Source organism: Typopeltis vanoorti, chromosome 23, assembly GCF_054136105.1.
Source record: "Typopeltis vanoorti isolate ZY-2024b chromosome 23, IOZ_Tvanoo_1.0, whole genome shotgun sequence".
Classification (NCBI taxonomy): domain Eukaryota; kingdom Metazoa; phylum Arthropoda; class Arachnida; order Uropygi; family Thelyphonidae; genus Typopeltis; species Typopeltis vanoorti.
The window spans coordinates 44,126,624-44,147,202 of NC_143571.1; the positions used below are offsets into that span (position 1 = coordinate 44,126,624).

Below are 20,579 nucleotides of genomic sequence, written 5' to 3' on the forward strand. Positions count from 1 at the left end.
TTCTAATTTATCCAATATAAATTAGAAAGTGTGCTTAACGTAATATTTTTTTTAAAAGTAGCAATTATGCTTTGATCTAATGGCTGAATAATGATTGTTGTATTGAATGGAAAAAAACACTACCTGCACATTTGGATGTTCTAAATGTGCATGACTTGGTGCATTGTCAACAATTAATAAAAACTTTAAAATCAAGAGCTTTTTGCTTCATATATGTTTCCACTTCTGGTACAAAGCAATTATTGAACTATTCAGTAAATACAGCAATTGTTACCCAGGCCATCTTTATTAGCCATCCAATGTACTGGCAGCTGTTTTAGATCTTTGCCTTTTAGAGCATGTGGTCTTAGAGATCAATTTAATTGGGGGGGGGGGTCAACATTCGATCCCCTGATGCATTGCTACAAAGTAACAATGTTACTCAATCTTTGCTTGCTTTAAACCCACTTGCTTTTTTTTCAGACTTTGCGATGCAAGTTCAACTAGGCATTTTCTTTGAAAAACAAACCTGTTTCGTCAGCGTTAAACACTTGATAGAGACAACATCCACCATCTTCAATAATTTTGGCTAACTCATCTTGAAAATTTTGCACTGCTGCAACCTGGCCTGTAATCTTCACATTATGAAGTGCATTCCTTTTTAAAAAACCCCGTTAGCCATCCTTTGCTAGCTGAAATTCTTTATCAGCCTGGGAAGCAGAAGTAGATGGCTCCAATTGCTTCATCTGTTCATAAAACTAAAGGGCTTTTTGTTTAATTAAATAACCACTTATAGGAATTCTTCTTAGAGTTAATTCTTCAATCCAAATTATGAGTGCTTGTTCCGTTTTTTCTAATAAAGCATCTCTTGAGTACAATGATAATTTGGCACTTAGTTTTGTGCCAGAAACGACAGATTTTCATATTGCGACTTCATTCTTTTTAATTGCTCTTATAGTAGATTCGCCTAATTTAAAATGTTTACCAATTGCCCCTTTTGCTAAGTGATCTAAAATTGCAATTTTCATTTCCAAAGAAATTGGTTTTCTTTGGTGCTTTTTTTCCTCCATTGGGCCAAATTAAATCTTTAAAATAAAAATTAGCAAAATTTAGACTTATGATAATGAAAAGACAAATACTTACTCACATGCGATATTAAACTTCACGGACACTCACTGCTTACACGTTACTCCCGTTACGCCAGAATGTGCTGCAACACACTGTTCATTATGTACAATGGTACATAAGTTTTGAAGTTATGCACTGCATAACTTCAAAACCGCATAAAAAAGATACGCATAAAAAGAGACGGAAGTGTATAACCATTTTTAATACTATGGATGAGCTCGTGCCATTCAAGAAAGGTGATGAGCCATTTAAAGTCACCTTTTAAAGATGACTCTATGAACAGTAGCCATTTGCCTGGGTTAACTCAAAAGTACAAAAGTGTCTATTCAACAGAGTCATCTTTATGACAGTTCAATTTGTTTTGACACATCTAAAGATGAAGTATAGGCATATCTTATTTTTATTGTTTCATTGTAAGGGGAAAAAAATTAAAGCATATACCTTAAAACTTTTCCAAATTTCAAGAAATTTGAAAATATAAGAAAGATTTGGGTAACTATATATAATTAAACTGACACACAGAGAGAGAAATCTTCCTTTCTATCAGACAGTAGCATTTTTTCATGCTAATATTTGCTAACCTGACTGAAAATAATTTAAGTAAAATAATCTACCTGGTATTATAGTTCAGCCATAGGAATAAGTTATCTCTTGAAGATAAAAAAAATAAAAATATTAACACACCAATTTTAGAATTAAATCTTAGGACTGTGTTTCTTAACATTCTAAATGTACACATGCCTCTGAATTTACTCAAATTATTATAGCAACTGAAAATAAACAAAATTCATATTTTATTCATATTTTAGAACATAAGATGCTCAATATGAATATTGGTTTAGATGAATGCTTATAAATGTTTAATACATATAAAAAAGAAGTTTGCTATAAAATTATGAAATATATTTCATACATGACTAGGAACACATTAGTTAAAATTTTAACACTTCTGTTATTCTTCAACCCCCCCCTCCACATTTATAGAATCATCACATCAGCAGATCAAGATGCTTAGCAGGGAACTATCTGACATCAGGGAGAATATCTGACATCAGGGAGAATATGTGAAGAATATTTTGAAGAAAAATCTAATTTTTTGCTAGATAAAATTCTGGAAACAACCTACCATCCAGAGTCATCATGCCATACTAAAAGTCTGTCAAGATTTTTGTCAACAATGAGAAAGAAATGGACATCTTTATCATGAAATGTGAATATATATATATATATATATATATATATATTTTTTATTTTTAATTTATTATTATTTTTTTTTTTATTAAATATAAATGCAAGGGCTCGCTTCAAAACAAAAATTACTTTTGCAAAGTATGGAAGTTGCCGTTCTACAGCTGGAAAGTCTTCACTAAACTTTTCAAAAAGTAGTAGTAAACAAACAAAGAGGTACAAGTAGAACTTCAATAATGGAAGGTAAGCTTGCACATGGCAGATCAAATGTGTCTTTCTATTAATGTGTGATACAGCAAATATAGTAAAAAAGGTAACATACTATACCAACACAAGCAACAAAATGTAGAAAGCATATATGTACATAAATGATATAGGAAATAACCTGAAAGGAAATATTCAGTTGTTTGCTGATGATGCAAAATTAGGTAGAGTAATATTTAATCAAGGCAATGTGGAGGACTTGCAGGATGATTTAAGTAGGCTGTCAGCATGGGCAAAAGATAATGGGTGTCAGTTTAATGTCGAGAAATGTAAAGCTATGCATTTTAGGAAAAATATATTACAAACTGTGTATAACATTAATGGCACTGTACTCCAGGAAACAGATGAAGCTAGAGATTTAGGGGCAGTGGTAGACATAGAGTTAAAGTTTAGAGGAATCATACTGCTAAGGTTGCTAATGTGGCCCATAAAACTACTTGATAATTGTAGAATTAACATTTAGAGATAAGGAAGTTGTTATTTCTCTTTATAAGGTCTTGATACACCCACATCTGGATTATTGTGCTAAAGTCTGGTCCTCTGGGTTTCTTGGCAATGAGGAAGCAGCGGAGAGGATTCAGAGGCAAGTAATCTGTGAAATGTTCCCTATGAGGACAGATTGAGGATGTGTGGATTACAGAAATTAGTTGATTGGAAGAGGCAGGATATAATAGAAACATTTAAGTTGCTTAAAGGGTTTTATAGGACTGATGCAGGGGGAATGTTTCAGCACTCAGCTAGAAGGACCAGAACAGGGGAGATCATCCCTGGAAGGTGAATAAAGGTGTGGTTAGTGGGAGTGCAAAGACTAGATTTTTCACTTGAAGAGTTGTGAATGAGTGGAACAGGTTGCCATTAGTCTTCAGACTCCATGGAGGTGCCCATATAATAATAATAATATAGGAATAACAAAAATCTAATACCACTTATAACTATTGATACTTGCAGAGGCAAAATTAGCTAAACAGCAATACAATATATTATCAGAAAAGGAGCAAAACATGGGAGAAGGTATTTCCAACTTCTGAATCAATTCAGGTGTGTGTGTGGGGTGGGGGGGGGGGGTGTCCTAAATTTTTAACAATTTCTATTACAGAAAAAAAGTGCCAAAGTTTATACTGAATATATGATTCAGTATAAAGTTTATACTATAAACTTTATACTGAATCATAGCTGAATGAAATTTTCATGAAGTTATACAAATTCTTGAAGATGATTTAGAACTTATTTTAATTTCAAAATGAAGAAATGATAGCAGTTCAATGGGTGAACACAAAGGAAAATGTCAGGAGATGAAAGTTGTTCCAATTCCGACATTGTTTTTTATAATCATTTGTACCAGTACAACCTATGTAAACCCAATACTTTAGAAAGATTTTTTAGCAAAATCTCATCCATCATCTCCAAGATATTGTAGACCAATTTGGTTGCATAACCAGATCTGTTAAAGCCAGAAAAGGAATATATTGATAATCACATTAAAAAATTAGTATCAACAAAACTTTTAGCTGATGGCAAAACACTTAATGTAAATCACAGAATGTTATTTCCAATGGTAGATGGAAAATATATAATGCTATTACTTTACCTCTTCTCAAACATGCTACTTTTGTGGTGAAACATCTCTAGAAATTTTAATATAAGAGATTTAATGTATTAAAGAACACTGATATCGTGAACATGATATTTTAGACTTTCAACCTTAAATGCAGGGTATAAGGTTTTTTGAATGCCAAATTAGTCTCATAAATTAGACATTAATAAATGGCATGCTCAAAAACAAAGGCATCAAAATAAAATATGTAGAAAATAAAAGAAGACTTCAAAGGGCATTAAAAGAAGAGATGGGACTTCGCACTGATAGACCAAAACCCAGCTATGGGAGCTCTAAATGGCAATATAGTCAGAAACTTTGTCAAAAAAAAAAGTTGACAAAGGGATCAGTCATGCCTTATTACTAAAATACTATATATTAGAGATAGATTTTGAATTTTTTTTTTCACTTGGTTATACTATAAATTAAAGATGCCCAATCATGAAGTCACTTCATGTGCAAACATTATTTGCTTACTTGGATAAAGGATGAAATCAAGAATATAATTTTTTTTGCATCTTTAATTTATAGTATAACTAAGTGGAAAAAAGAAAAAGAAAAAAAAATCACCATCTATCTCTAATCCAGAGTATTTCAGTAATAAATTAAAGTGAGACACGTTTTGACTACTTATATATGGAAATATGACTTCTGCATTACTTCAACCTTGGTATCATTTCGTGTCTGGCTCCCACTGATACGACCTCAAGAAAAGTCGAAACCAGTCTGGGTAGGGACCCTTCTCATAATGCATAGCATTGTACATGTCCATAAGGATATGTGCTGTGCATTGTGGGATACTAAACCAATTGATATGAAGTCATTAGCCTCTATATGCAAGTAGCCCAGTTGTGAAGTTATTTCACACACATGTATTGTTTGCTTACATGGGATAAAGGATGTGTAAAATGAGGCTCTATTGTCTATTTTTGTTATTGTATTCTGTATGGCTATTTGCATTATTGTAAACTTTATACTTATTGTGCCTTTGACGTATCGTATACTTTGTAATACTTATTGTTTAAATCACTTTATCTTTGTTTCTTCTTTATGTCCATTTGCAACCTATATATCTTTCCTTATCTCTTAACTCTTCTTTCTGCTATGTCTTTATCCTATTCCCTTTTAAATCCTCTTTATATTTAATTTACTTTTTTCTTCTATACTTCGATTTACTTCTTCTATGTCTCTATTCTTCATTAACCTTATTTAATCCCTCTTTTAACTTTATCTAATCCTTTCATGTACTCTATTAACTTTAGTATCCTTGTTCTACCTTCAGTATTCTTTACCTATACCGGAGATCACTAGAAATTTATTTTTTGATATAAAACCTGTGCCACCAGTGGTCTTCTTGTGGCATAAGAAATATCAATACTTCCAGTAAAGTTCGATTTCTATCTTAAGGTCCTTCTTAATAATATTTTACAGTCGTGGCTAACACTTAACTTCAATTCGTAGCTAAGTGTAAACTCCCCGCTCACAGGATCGTGTTGTAAATAAAACAAATATTTTATTTATACTGAAACAATTATACCATTTACACATTAATGAACTACTACTTCTTACTCCACTCTAAGTTTAACACTTTAGAGGAAAACTTCCTTTGGAAAATTTACGTATGCATGCAACATAATACAAATCATTAAACAACTTAAAAACTATTAGCCCATTTACAACTTAGGAATTATCATGCCTTGTTAACTATAAATTTCAGCCTTCACTTTATATAAACTTCTCTTTATGCAACTTATTTTCATGCTATATATAGTCACTCTATAAACTTATCAGTCCTTCTAAAGCAGTCTTTCATAACATAGACAAAAAATTACATTGAAAACAAACTCACGTGACTTCTTTATCAGTATAGTGCACTTGCTCACATTTCCTTTACTGAATTCCCTGGCTTCTCTTCTGTATCTGGTCTTGGGCTTTTACTTGGAGATTTCAAGAACACCGACAATTCATCGACGTGTGGCTGGCAGAATCTGGAGCACAATTTCCCGGTGTTTTGAGGCTCGGGTGAAGGTTAGACGGTCGGGGCCTCATACTGGCAATGCATTCAGTCCAGCGACGCTGCTCCCTCGGTAATTAATCGGCTCTTGGGCTTTCCGTCGCAACATCACTCGAAAGAGATGAAAGTCGTGAATTGACGATACACTCTCCTCTTTTCCTCCTTTTTCTTCTCCTGGAATCGATGTTGATCTCTTTTCCCATGATGCCTTATATTCGGTTTTCCCGGGACTCTGGACGAAGGTTTGAGACACCAAACTTTCCCGCGCAAACTCTTGACCTTCTTTTAAACTCGGACTTCTAGCTCTCCCTGAAGTGCTCTTTTAATCTCCTTAACAGAACAGCATAGCCATGTTAGATGTATGCCGCTCCTTTTAACACTGACCTTTAAGGCAGTATCAGACTGGCAGGGTTCTTTTACATTTAATACTAAATACTAACATCAATATATTTCCGATTTCTAAGGCATTGCCCTTGAACTTCTATTTATACAATTTAGCATGCTAATTCCTCTGGGTTTTAATACATGGGCTTTTAGTATCATTTACATAGAAAATTACAAGTTTATTTTGTGAATTTTGGATGTGACCCCTGTAAAAGTCGATGTAATAAAAATTGGAAAAATTTATGCTGCATCGAATTTTACAGATGAAACCAAGAATGTAATTTCTTGGTATCTTTAATTTATTTTCACGAGTGCAGATGGTAGACAGGTAACAGAGGCAGATGAAATTGTTGAGCTATTGAGTGACCGTTTTGCAAGGGTATATATATCCATATGAAAATATCGTTATGGCATAGGTGACAGGGACTGATGTGAGAACAGAGGTTGATAAAAGGGTGATGAATTGGAGATACTTTGGATATTGCAGAATCTGAATGCAAATACAGCTGTGGGATTGGATGGGATATTGGCTTGCATATTAAGAGAATGTGCAGGGTAACTGACAATGCCCATGACCAGGCAGCTTAATTTAAGTCTCAGCTCTGGAAAAGTCTCAAGAGAGTAGAAGGATGGCAAAATAATTCCTTCGCATAAAGGAGGTCCATGGTAGCAAAATATAAATCAATCAGTATCTTAGGAGTGGTGGTAAAAGTACTGGAAAGGTTGGTCAAAAAAAGAGAATTTAGGAATGGGTAGATAACAATATGATACCCAAGTGGCAGCAAGGCTTTGTGAAGGGATCAGCCATACCTTTGTAATCTACTAACTTTATATAATAGAGTGACAGCTGAGTTGGATAAAAGGTATGGCTACACGATGATACTGCTGGATTTTGCAAAGGTGTTTGACGTTTGGCAGGATACCGCATTGAACTTCAAACAGAATACCACATGGAACTTGTGCAAATTGCAAGAAATGGGGTTGGTTATGAAACTAGTGATATGGATAAAAGGATGACTGATGAACAGATATCAAAAAGTAGTATATGGAAGAGCAGAATCCAGAAGAAAGCAGGTGCCTAGTGGTGCAATGAGGACTGTGTTTGGACCATTGCTGCATAATTTGTACATAAATGATATAGGAAATTATTTGAAGGGATACAGTTGTTTGCTGATGATACAAAGTTGGGTATGATAGAAATATTTAAGTTACATAAAGGCTCTTACAGGATTGATGCAAGGGAAATGTTTCAGCATTTGGCTGTGTGTCGGGGGGGGGGGGGGGGGGGGGGAGAGAAGAACGAGAGATCATCCCTGGAAGTTGGGTAAGGGTGTGGTTAGCAAGGACATGAAGACTAGACTTTTTTTTTTGCTTTAAGAGTGGTGAATGGATGGAATGATTGCCTGTTGTGAGTGCTCTGTCTGTTAATGGTTTCAAGGAGAGGAACAGTGGACATTCTGTTGATAATTTGGGCCTCACGCAATAAGTTTTAGGAATTCCTAAAGGAGTCTGTGCAATAATAATAATAGAGAAGGATTTGCTAGGAAGTGTTCCAGATTTGAAAATGTAGAAGATATTTTAAAAAAGCCTCTTGTGTCATCTAATCCCTATATTTCAAGTATCTCACAATTACCAAGGAAGAATATTAGTTTCCCCAAGAAATAAACACTACATTTATTAGTTAGTCCATGTGCTGAAGACAGAAGAGCTTCTAGGTTTTTAAAAAAAGATGATGGCAACAACTATGATGAAGATGAAGATTAAGACAGAAAAAGAGAGGGGGGGAGGGGGATTCGAAAATATACACAAATGTATGTAAATAACATCAAGTTGTAAATATCTTTAAATATACTGTAATATTTAAATAAACTGTTCTTTTACTTTAACTGCGATAATATTTCTCGTTTAATGTGAAGTACTATTCATCTGACATTGAATTTAATAACAGCAAACTGCACTGAAAAACAATTTTGGCCAAGAACTTCTTAAAATTACCTTTCTGAAACAGTTCAATAAAAATTTAAAATCCTAATGTTGGTTGTTACTAACAGTAAGCAAGATAATTGTAGAATGCATGGGTAAATCCTTAAGAAAATAATAAGTGGGGATAATCTTTTGGTGAGTGATAAAGAATGCTAATTATTCTTTTGAATAAGGTATATAAATCCCCCTACCTTAGACTGTGATCAGGTTTAAAAAAACTTTTCAGACTTATGCGACAGTTACAATATATACATATCTACATTTGTATTGTTCCCCCAAAAATACCAACTGGATTTGGCAAAATATAGGAGTAAGAATTAAATTTTATAGTTATTATATCATTTCTAGTGTCATCTCTTGTAAAAAGATTTTGCTGGGCTGCAAAGTAAATTATTACAGACAATAAATACTCTTGTTTTAATTCTTAGCCCAAGTGTAAGCAAACCAAAGTTTGTATATGAAGTTTCTTGACAACTAGCTTACTTATACATAAAGGCTGTTCATACTGACTTTACACAATTTGTTCTAGTATTCCATAATGCACCACAAACTTCCTTTTAGACAAGTATATAAAATGTTTTACTTGAACATTCCATACGTAAAACACCTGTGTACATGTAATATTCAAGTAAAACTTTCAACATAACGTAAAACTTTCTACATGTATTATTGAAGAGTCACTACCCAGAGTAGTTTCAACTATCACTGAAGTTTAATTTGTGGGAGCTAGACCTATGTAGATAGTGAGTCCTAAATGAATGCAGAAATAATGTTATTTGAATGTGCAAAAATATGACTTCAGCAATGATTTAGGTCTAGCTATTTCCACGGATCTAGCTCAAACAGATGAAACCTCAGTGATGGTTAATACCAGTCTGGGTAGATTCTTTCCATAAAGCATAAGAAATAGGACAATTAATGCAGTCTCTCTCTCTCTCTTTTCTCACACACACACACACATATACACACAGTCCAGTTAAGAAGATACTTCATGCACACACCTATTATACTTGAGTAATGGATTAAAACAAGAATATAATTTCTTGTTTGTTATAATATATATTATAATTGTATAAAAGTGTGGTGAAGAAGGGTATGAGGAGTAGATTTTTTACATGGAAAGTTGCGAGTGAAATACCCATTTTTGCAACTTTCAGGGATGGCATCTTGTTCTCGTTCCCATTCTACCATATGAAAAATCTCCTCAGTGTTCCTCATGCTCCTAGCATTTGTTACAGAAAAAAGCAGTGTATTGCTGGCATGCCATTATTACTCCCCTCATACTCCACTTGGCTCTGTAATATAGTGTATGCACTCTGATTTCTCACGCCAATATCCCCACCAACATGAGACCATCCCTGCAACATTTCACATGTGAATTCTAGTTTCCCTGTCCAACACACTTACCTGCCCAGAAAACAACAGGCTCTCCAAATGCCTGTGCTCTTCTGCATTCAAATATGCAATTCATATATTGCATACAACTGCCTTCTATCCTCAAAAATGTACTTCTCATTATCACCTCCACTCTGTATTATCATACTGGGGAAACATACTCACTATCTTTCTCAGACACATTTCTGCTGCACAATGTATAACATCAACCTGAAATCTCGTGCTAAATAATTCATGCCTCTCAGGTCATTCGTTCCAACCATTACTACCATCTCTTCCACACTGTCACACATTGCCATGCTCGTTCTACCAGAAGCACTCCTCTGGAACTCTACTCTGCACACCCCGATTCATTGAATCTCCATACATGACACTCCAAATAGATTCGGTCCTTCGTCCTTTTCTCACTGGCATCCCCAACTCTTACAGCTTCCAATTTCTCTCTCTCTCCCACTCTTCCTCCCATGCTTCCACACACTCATTTTTCTGCAATTTCCTCTCTTTCACTGTCTCTTCCCTTCCTCTCTCTCTGATGCTGTTCTCTTATAACTACTCTTGATCCTCTCACATTAGTCAATCAACCTCTCTACTCCCAAGATCTTCATTCAGCCTCCTCAACTCAGTCTTCATTACTTCCATCTCCTTAGACAAACCATCTCAGTCCACTAAACTATCCAAGAATAAATCAATATACAGGTCTTTAATATTCTCCTCCCCCTTCAACACACTACTGGCATTCACAAACTAAAAATCACTCATTTCTGAAGCACTATCTCTGCCTCTGCAAAATCGAGAGATCGAAACACTCATGTTTCTCAGCACCTACCACTGCCACACATACATATTTCCATCTTACACCTGCAACATTCTTGCATTAGCAGTTATGGTTATAATGCACTCAGTCCATGTTTAAAACACAGCAAGTGGCAAGATGAGTGATTAGCATATCTGCTCAATTGTGAACAGCAAACATCCATTCCCACATGGGAAATGGATGTTTATGATTGTCTTTAAGTGTGAGATGAATTTCATCACCAAGTGTGACATCACTACTCCACTTACTGGAGGCCTAAAGTGGTTTGATAAAAGTTCCATGTTTGGTCAGTAGAACAGGGTTTCAGAATTGCATAAAAACATAAATTAATAAAAATAAGGGGGCAATCCATAGCCTACCTACAGTACTAATGCACTACAGGTTTACAACCTTTCATGGATGGGATATATACAAAAAATAGCTATTAAAAAACACTTTTGTATATAAACATGTTTTATAATGATCAGATTAATGAACAAATACCATTAAATTAATTCCTAAATAAAATCATGCACAATAATATAGTATAAAAATTTAGAAACAAGATATCTGAGAGTCAGATAAATTCAGGAGCAAAAAATCACCTTGCTGATTGGAAAGAGGATATGTTAACCACTCAGCTAACCAGGCCTAGCAATTATAGGCAGAATGTAAAAGTAATATCCCTGTAGCACACATCTTGAAATAGAGAGAGAGAATAACAGCAAAATATAGCAGATAAAGGCTGAGTTTAGCACATAAAACATTGTCAACTTATGCACACCTTTTTATTAAGGTGCAGTAAAACAACTAACTGTGATCATTATAGAAATAAGGGTAGTCTTAAAAGTATTATAGTTAAAAGAGAATCATGGTACTCAAAGGTGTCAATGTTAATAAGACATGCGTAAGATGACTAAAATTCTAAGTGGTAAGCAAACAAAGTTTGCACGTGAAATAACTTCATGACTGGTTTACTTATATAGAGAGAGGCTAATGACTTCACATCACTTGCCTTAGTATCCCATAATGCAAGGCACATATGCTTACGGACATGCATAATGCTACCCAGACCAGTTTTGACCCTTATTGAAGTGTCATCATGGGAGCCAGACCAGAAGATATGAATAGACCTCAATAAAGGTCTAAACAAATCTGGGTAGGCCCTTCCCATAATGCATAGCATTATACATGTCCGTAAGGATGTGCCTTGCATTATGGGATACCAAGGCAAATGATGTGAAGTCATTAGCCACTATATATAAGCAGCCCAGTTGTGAAGTTACTTCACACACATTGTTTATTTACACTTAGATAAAGGATAAAACCAAGAATATAATTTCTCGGGGATCTTTCATTTATAGTATAACCAAGCGAAAAAACTTTCAATATCTGGTATTTGTTATTCTCATTATATTCCAAGATGTCTGCTACTGGGATATTACTTCTTTGATGATTTGCCCATAACTGCTGGCCTGGTTAGCCAAGTGGTTATCATATCCTTGCTCCAACCAACAGACTTCAGGTTTGACTTCTACTGTGAACACAGTTTGTGATCGCCTTTACATGGGAAGTAAATTTCATTGTCCAGTGTAAAGCTATTGCCCTGCTCACTGGAAGCGGCTTGAAAAAGTTCAGTGTCTCAAGAGCAGGATTTCTGGATAATGTGAAAAAATCCATAAAAATACAAAAAAATTATAAAATTAGTAAAACAATAGAAAAAATTCTTAGTCCCCTCATAGTACTAATATACTATAGGCTTACACAACCTTTTACAAGTGGCACTAACTTGTAAAAAGTCATGAGTAAAAGGATGAGCTGACCCAGCTGCAGCAGTCTCATTTGCCCTTGATCCTAAGATAGCAGCTTGAAATCCAATATAAGCAAACATCTAAGCAAGATTTTCTTATGTATCCAAAAAAGTAATTAATGCAAGTGGTGGCAGACTTGGTATTGCCTACAGTGAACTACAAGAATTCATATCAATGATACATCTCTGGTAGCGCTTCACCTTCATGTTATTATTATTTGTCACCTCCAGGGAGTCCAAAGACTCATCCAGGTTATATAGAATAATGCCAGCTCTATGGCATTCAGCTCAGCAGTAAGCAATGAGACAACAATTATTATAATCAAAACAATATTTGGAACTGTCAATTACACAGATTCAAAATTTCCCTCCAACTCCACACAATGTTTACATCTGTTGCACAGGTGTTCGAAGGCACAGAAGTCCTGAACAGGAACCTTCTTAAGTGTCTGGATCACACTGCATTGGATGTCCTCAATGTCACTGAAGCATTCCCCTTCAAGGCAATGGAAAAAATCCTTAGTTCACTGATAGTACTAATGTACTATAGGCTTACACAACCTATAGGGATAACACAACGCTGTTTGTGTTATCCCTATAAGGATAACACAAATGCCGTTATCCCGTCCCTGTAGTGGTTTAGTGGTTCTCAGTAAGATCTACAAAATACCCTTCTGCAGCTGCAATCACCTCTTGATTCGAAGAAAAACATTGACCAGCAAGGAAGAGTTTTTAGTTTTGGGAAGAGATAGAAGTCAGAGGGAGCCAAATCTGGGGAATAGGGTGGATGTTCCAACAATTCATAGTGCAAATCCCTTAGTTTTCCCATTGCCAAAATACCTTTGTGGGCAGGTACATTGTCCTGATGAAAGATGATTTTTTCTCTTCTGCAAACCGGGTCTTTTCTCATGAATTTTTTTGGCTAATCTGGTTAAAAGATCGGAATAATATTCCTCGGTTATTGTTTTACCCTTTTCAAGATAATTAATAAACAAAATGCCTTTAGCATCCCAAAACACCGATGCCATGATCTTTCCTGCTGATGGAACTGACTTTGTCTTCTTTGGTGCTGAACAACCAGCTTCTGTCCACTGTTTTGACTGCTGTTTGGATTCTGGTATGTAATGGTGAATCCAAGACTCATCCATAGTAATAAATTGATGCACAAAATCAGTTTTATTCTTATTAAAATGCTCCAAGCACTGTTCAGAGATTTTCATGTGAGTGCGTTTTTGATCTGCTGTAAGCAAGCGCAGTACCCATCTTGCACAAAGCTTTTTCATTTGCAATTCTTCATGCAAAATGTATTCTACACGTTCTTTTGAAATGCCTATAGTCTCAGCAATTTCATGCACTTTGACTCGCTGGTCATCCAATACCATATAGTGCACTTCAATGATTTCTGGTGTTGTTATACTTTTTTGGACGTCCTTCACGTGGATCATCTTGAAGGCTGGTACAGCCACATTTAAACTCAGCAGCCCATTTCTTAATTGTCGAAAACGAAGAGTACCCATGGACTTTTATGAACTTCGAATGAATTTCTTTTGCCGTTAAATCTTCTTTTACAAAGAATTTTATAACCGCACGATATTCAGATTTTATTCATTTCAAGGGATACAGACAACACTTTTGCTTCAGACAGCTGTATAAAACAAACTACTTGATAGAATGACTTGCAATTTCATATGGATGCTTATGACAGATGTACCAACTTAGAAAAAAAAAATCTTGCCGATGGTGTTGCCATCTATGGTCGCAGCCAGGAACTTTTCAGACCACCCTCGTACTAGATTACAGGAAATTGAATGAGGCTAGAGATATGGAAGAGATATTTGAAATTCAGAGAAGATATTGCAAGAGATGACAAAACAGCTCATAGGATTACTTGGATATTGAACACACTGACAAGTAAACATAGGAAGGTTATTATCCCTCTTATGAAGAGGGATAATAACCTTCCAAACCTGTGCACAGAACTTGGTCACTGTGTTTCTAGGGAATAAGGAGATGGTGGAGAGGATTCAGAGATGAGTGACTAAGTTCCTGACAGGTCTGTGGAATATTCCCTCTAAGGATAGATTGAAGGTGTGTGGGTTGCAGAGTTTAGCTGAGAGGTAAAGGAGAGGGGACACGATAGAAACTTGCAAGTTACTAAAGGGTTTCTATAAGACTGACACAAAAGAAATTTTTCAATACATGGGAAGTAGGGGGGAAAACAAGGGGTCACACTTGGAAATTGTCTGAGAGTGTGATTAGTAAGGCTATCCAGACTAGGTTCTTTACTTGGAGAGTGATGAAGAATAGAATGGATTGCCAAAGGCAGTTGTGAGCTCATCAACAGTGAATAAGTTTAAGATGTATGAATGCTAGGTATTGTGTTAATAGATAGTATGGGTCTCCTGCAATGAGCCTTGACTCCATGGAGTACCCATATAAATAATAATAATAATAATAATAATAAAAATGATACTTTAAATTGGGGAGGGGCACAGTTTGGTGAAGAGGAGAGGTTTTGGCTATAGTAATTTATTCACTTTCTAAAATAACATAGCAGCAGAGTCAAATAAATGGAACGTGCAAAATATGATACAGTTAAGACTTTGAAGAGTATCTGGCAGGATATCACTCAGAAATCTGTTATTTAAATCTAGAGCAAATGGATATTACTAAGAGTGGCTGACACATAGATGCCAAAGTGTATGTTTATGGCAGAGAAGAATCAAGGAGAAAGTGGTGACTAGTAGTGAATTGCAAGGCTGTGCTTAGTTTCATTGCTGTTTAATTTGTATATTATGATAATAATTTTAAGAGTAATCGCCAACTATTTGCTAATGATGGGTTGACACTGGAACTGCAGATTGGAGTTCCAGGCCAAGTGTGAAATGATGCATTTTGGGCTGAAAAAGATTGTAGGCAGTGTTATACCGATGGGATTTCCAGATTCATATCATATATATCCTATAAGAAATTCATTAGAAAGGGACTTGGAGTGATGGTGAACAAGGAGTTGAAGTTCAGAGAACATAATGGAAAAAAAAATGGACAAAGAGTACAAAGGATCAATTGAAGGTCAAAAAATACTGACAAGAAGAGATAAAGTGGCTGAAATCCCTCTTTATAAGGCTTTCGTTAGACTGCATTTGGTTTACAAGATTTGGTTACCTAGATTTGTTGAGAAATTAGTGAATAGTAATCGAAAAACAGGTGTCCAGGTCTGTGGAATGTTTCATAAGAAGACAAATTGTCTGATGAGTGAAAGAGAGATAATAGAAAGATAAGCTGCTAAAGGGGTTTCATAAAACATATAAGGGAAATTTTTCAATACAAGATTGGTGAGAAAGGAACGAGGAGTCACAATGAGGTCTAGTCAAGCACACTTTTCACTTCAAGACTGAGACCACTTGTTCACATAATCTAGAAGTGAATTAGTGTAGTAAGAAGGTGGATGGGGAGTAGATTTTCTCTTTGGAATAATGAGTGAGGTGAATGGGCTACTGGTGATGGTATTAATAATGAATCAATTTAAAGAGAGGTATGATACACACTGTGTGAATAATGAGACTTCCATTATGAGTCTACGCATTCACAGACATGTCAGTTAATAATTTCATTTCAAAATTAATGAGCTAATCAAAGAGACATAAGCCTTCAAATATATAAATAAAATATATATATACAACACACACACACCTGTTGTAGGAAGATAATGAACAGTATATGCTTGGATACTGAGTCCACTAGGAGAAACTGCTGGATTCCACATTAAAAGAATGGAAGTACTTGAAATTGTTCGAGCACGTAATCCCAGTGGAGGATCAGGCTGGTTAGCTGAAATTATATTAAATTTTAAGTGAGAACATGGAAGACTTGTTACTGGACATTTAATAAAACTTTTCTAAATTTTATCGATGTATATATATAACAAAAAAGGGCTATATTTTTGAAGAACATTTCAACAATTTTTTTTTAATTTTTAACATGTGCCGATGAAGATAAACATAGGAGAAAAAAAAATCTACCGACCAATTTAGCAGTAATGAGTTAGTTACTATGATATAGAGATTCAAAAACAACTTAATGCTCAAAATTTTCTAACACAAAGCAAGAAAAAAATAAAAAGTATGAAAAATGACACCATACATATATTCCTACCAAAGATTAAACAAAACACAACTTTTTGAACAGAAATTGACACTGATATCAAATAGTCAAATACCTACTTGAAGTCTATAAGAGTGTGTAGTGTTACTTATTTCCAGAAATTTCCATTGCATAGTCCCAATGCAGATCAAATGCATTCCCTATGTTAAAACTGTTTGTTTATAGCAGTCTCTTCACTAAAAAATCATAAGTATGTACACATGAAAATACATATGGAAGTTTTGTACAAATGCATATCTTCAAACACATTTTCTGCATTTTGATGGTGAGATGAAGTAACCGGCTTTTTCAAGGAGTGAAAGATTATGTCAATCTCTTTTAGGTTACATCACCTGTGGACTACTATTTCCTCAGCACACTGCTAGATGAACTTTCAAAGGCTAATATTGCTATACATAACATTTTTCCCAAACACCACATGACCATTATCCTCAAAAATTATTTTAATTGTTTTGCACTCACCATCTAGTAAAAGATTGAAATAACTTCCAAGTGCTAACCACTGATCTCCTTCATAGGATAATTTGCATAATGCATACTCACTTTCTTACAGTAAGATGCACTATTACTTATAGTAGGACAGCATATTCATGCATACAGATAAGTGAATTAAAATTAAAATGGATTAAAAGGATAATTCATTTTCCCTGAGAGCAGGAAACACTAAAATTTTTCATAAAGGATGTATTGATATACATCCTTATACTGCTCTAAACATTTTTGCTAATTAGAAATGTTTCACTGGAAACACAAAAAATTCTTAACAAGAAATTATATTCTTGTTTTCATCCTTATCTTACCAAGCATAAGCACACAAAAGTTCAGTTCAAAAGTTCAAAACTTGTATCCGATAAGTGGCATATAAGAAAAGTTTGCGCATGAAGACATTTTCAAAAATAGACTACAGCATAAACCACAGTATAACATATACCATCCAAGTAGATAATACACTCACTCTCAAACCAATAGGCCACTGGTTCGAATTCCACTACAGGTATGAATGTTTACCAATGTCTTGTGGAAGATTTCACCACCTTGTGTAATACGTCACTGCCCTATTCATTGAAAGTCATTTTTTAATGTTTCATTTTTGATACCTACATTATGCAAAAAATAAATAAAAGAAACAAAAAAATATATATTAAAAATAACCTAATGATATCTAATTTACTCATCATCAAATTCCTGATGTGTACCCATGGGTGTACAGGATGTGATAGTACTACATGAAAAACTTATATCATTACTAACTTCCTAGCTACAATTTTCCTCCAAATCAATCTGTTACCTGTCAAGACTCCAACATATCAGATCTTATATTTTCTATCTTCTAAGGCATTTTTTACTATATCAATCCACCTATATCTTGGTCTTCCTCTGGTTCTTTTTCCTGCCAACCTGGCAGAGAATACTTGTTTTGCTAATCTATCCTCTCCCATTCTGTTTAAATGACCATACCACTTGATCTTAATGTTAAGTTCTCTCCTAATATCCTCATTTTTAATATGATATTGCCACTGATACTATCTGTTCATGCTGATAATCTTTCTCAGGACTCTCATATCTGTGGTCTCTAGTCTTTGGTCAATATGTTTTATTTCTAACCCAGCTCTCAGATCCATAAGTTAAAATTGGTTTGAACAATGTCTTGTATACAGCTAATTTAGTGTTTTCACCAATTTCTCTCTTATTCCCTATAAATTTATTCAGTTGGCTTCTACCATCTGAATAAATTGACACCAAACAACTGCAGCATTTTGAATAGTTTTTCTCTTGGCACTTTGTCATATGTACTTTTCTAGATATACAATACTTTAATACAGATCTTTGTTATATTCCCATGATTTCTCAACTATTTGTTGTAAAGTGAAAATCTGATCCTGACAGCCTCTATTTGGCCTGAATCCAGATTGTGCTTCACCAAGTTTCTCTTCCACAATCCTTCTCAACCATTTCTCAAGTATACTTGCATAAATCTTACCAGGAACAATCAGGGACAACCTCTGTAATTCTCACATTCAGTTTTATTTCCCTTTTTTTATATATGGGTACTATGAGAGCTCTACTCCAATCATCTGGAATTTGTCCCTCTGTCCAGGCCTTCTGAACTATGCAGTGCAGCCACTAAGACTTTTATACCTCCATACTTGAGCATTTCTGGTTGAATATCATCTACTCCATTTGCCTTTCCACATATCAGGCTTTTGATGGCTTTTTCTACTTCAACTATAGATATGTATTCCTGATTGCATGCCTGGTCAGAATTTTTTACTATGGTGCTGCCACTGTTTGTTTCATTTAGCAATTTTTCAAAATAATTACTCCATACTTCAAGGATATCTTTTTCTCCTGTTTTCATGTCACCTTTATCATCTCTAATTCCTTTTACAGCACTCCTTCCTCAATTTCTGAGCTTCTTCAACAACCTTCAAAATATCTTGCCACCTTCTTGATATTTATTTTCTATGTTCTTGCAAAGTCCTCCCATGGCTTTTGTTTAGCCAGTTTTACACAGTGTTTAGCTTTCTTACATTTGTCTCTGTATTCTCTAAGAGCACAGGCTGACTTATATGCTAGGAACTTTTGATATGCTTTCTTCTTTTCCTTCACTGCCTTTTTAACTTCCTGTGTCCACCATGGAGTTATGATTTTTCCTATTCTTACAGACAACCTCACCACATGCCTCTCTTGCTGAATCAATCAATGTTTTCTTCAGGTTTTGCCCCTGAATCTCCAAGGTTTGGTTCCTGTTTTCAAATTGTTTCATTTTTGCTTGAATAATATTTGCGCATTTTAGTCTACAATTCGCATCTGAAAGCTGCTCAACTTTTATTTGCTTTAAAACTTTCTTACGTGTTCTTACCTAATATACTATACATTTCAACATTTTCTGTTGGGAATTGGATAAAGTATCATAGTTATTAGTTATATTTAAATTTCCTTTTTTTTTAATACTAATGTATCAAAATACTGGTAAAAAAATTCCAAGAGTAAATTTTTTTATTATTTTTTTATTATTATTTTTTTTTTAAATTAAATGTGCAACTCTCTCACTGACTGTTTCTTCAGACAGGTTTATTACAAAGGAAAGCATATATCAAAATGAACTGATTTCAAATTTTGTCGTCCAGTTAGCAGTTAATTATATCCTAATAGTCCAAGCAATAAAACTAATGATATACCAGAAAAATTATTTTCTAGCATAACTGCTGTTTTTGCTCTGTTTGACAGTGCATTGCTCTTCCTTTCTCCAACCAACAGACCATCAATGTGAATCCCACTATGGGCATGGATGTCTGTTAATGTCCATTAATATTACTTCATCTACTACCTAAGTAGATGAATATCAATGCCCTCTGTGAGACCACCAGTTATGAGAGACCTGTAGTGGCTTGATAGGCAAGATTCATGTGGAAATTAAAATAAGATTTAAGAAAACTAAAACTCTAATGTCCACATTCACCTTTAGAATTTACTGTCTACCAAAAAGCTCATAAAAATAATATTCCTCTCAGTTATGGATGGAACTAACAACTCAAGTTTCTTTATTATGTAGCAAAGAAGCTTGCTACAAAACTCAAGCAGACAGGTCTATCTCACTTTTTTTTTTTTATTAAAAAAAAGCATTTCTTTTTGAAATCACTGTCCACTTTTTCACATGTCATTCAGTCAGGATATTTTCTGTGACAAAACAAGATCCTTGCCCGGAAAGAACAGCGTGTATCCTCATGGGCTCACTATTTTCGCTATACCTTTCATGCATGTGCACGCACACACAACTGTTGACTTCTTTATGCAATCTTTTGAGCAAAGAGGCTTAATAATTCCATTGCTTGAAAACCAAAAATTTAGTGTAGATATTTACATATTGTAGTCACACAGC

General features: G+C 34.7%; 1 protein-coding gene across 1 annotated transcript in view; it reads right to left on the minus strand.

Annotated features, from left to right (window-relative positions):
* LOC150093808 (protogenin-like) overlaps positions 1 to 20,579 on the minus strand; it is a 497,946-nt gene that overhangs the window by 293,098 nt on the left and 184,269 nt on the right. Inside the window, exon 9 of the mRNA XM_090412521.1 lies at positions 16,226 to 16,363. Within this exon, the coding sequence (XP_090268647.1) occupies positions 16,226 to 16,363 (138 nt within the window). The remainder of the gene's footprint in view (positions 1 to 16,225; positions 16,364 to 20,579) is intronic.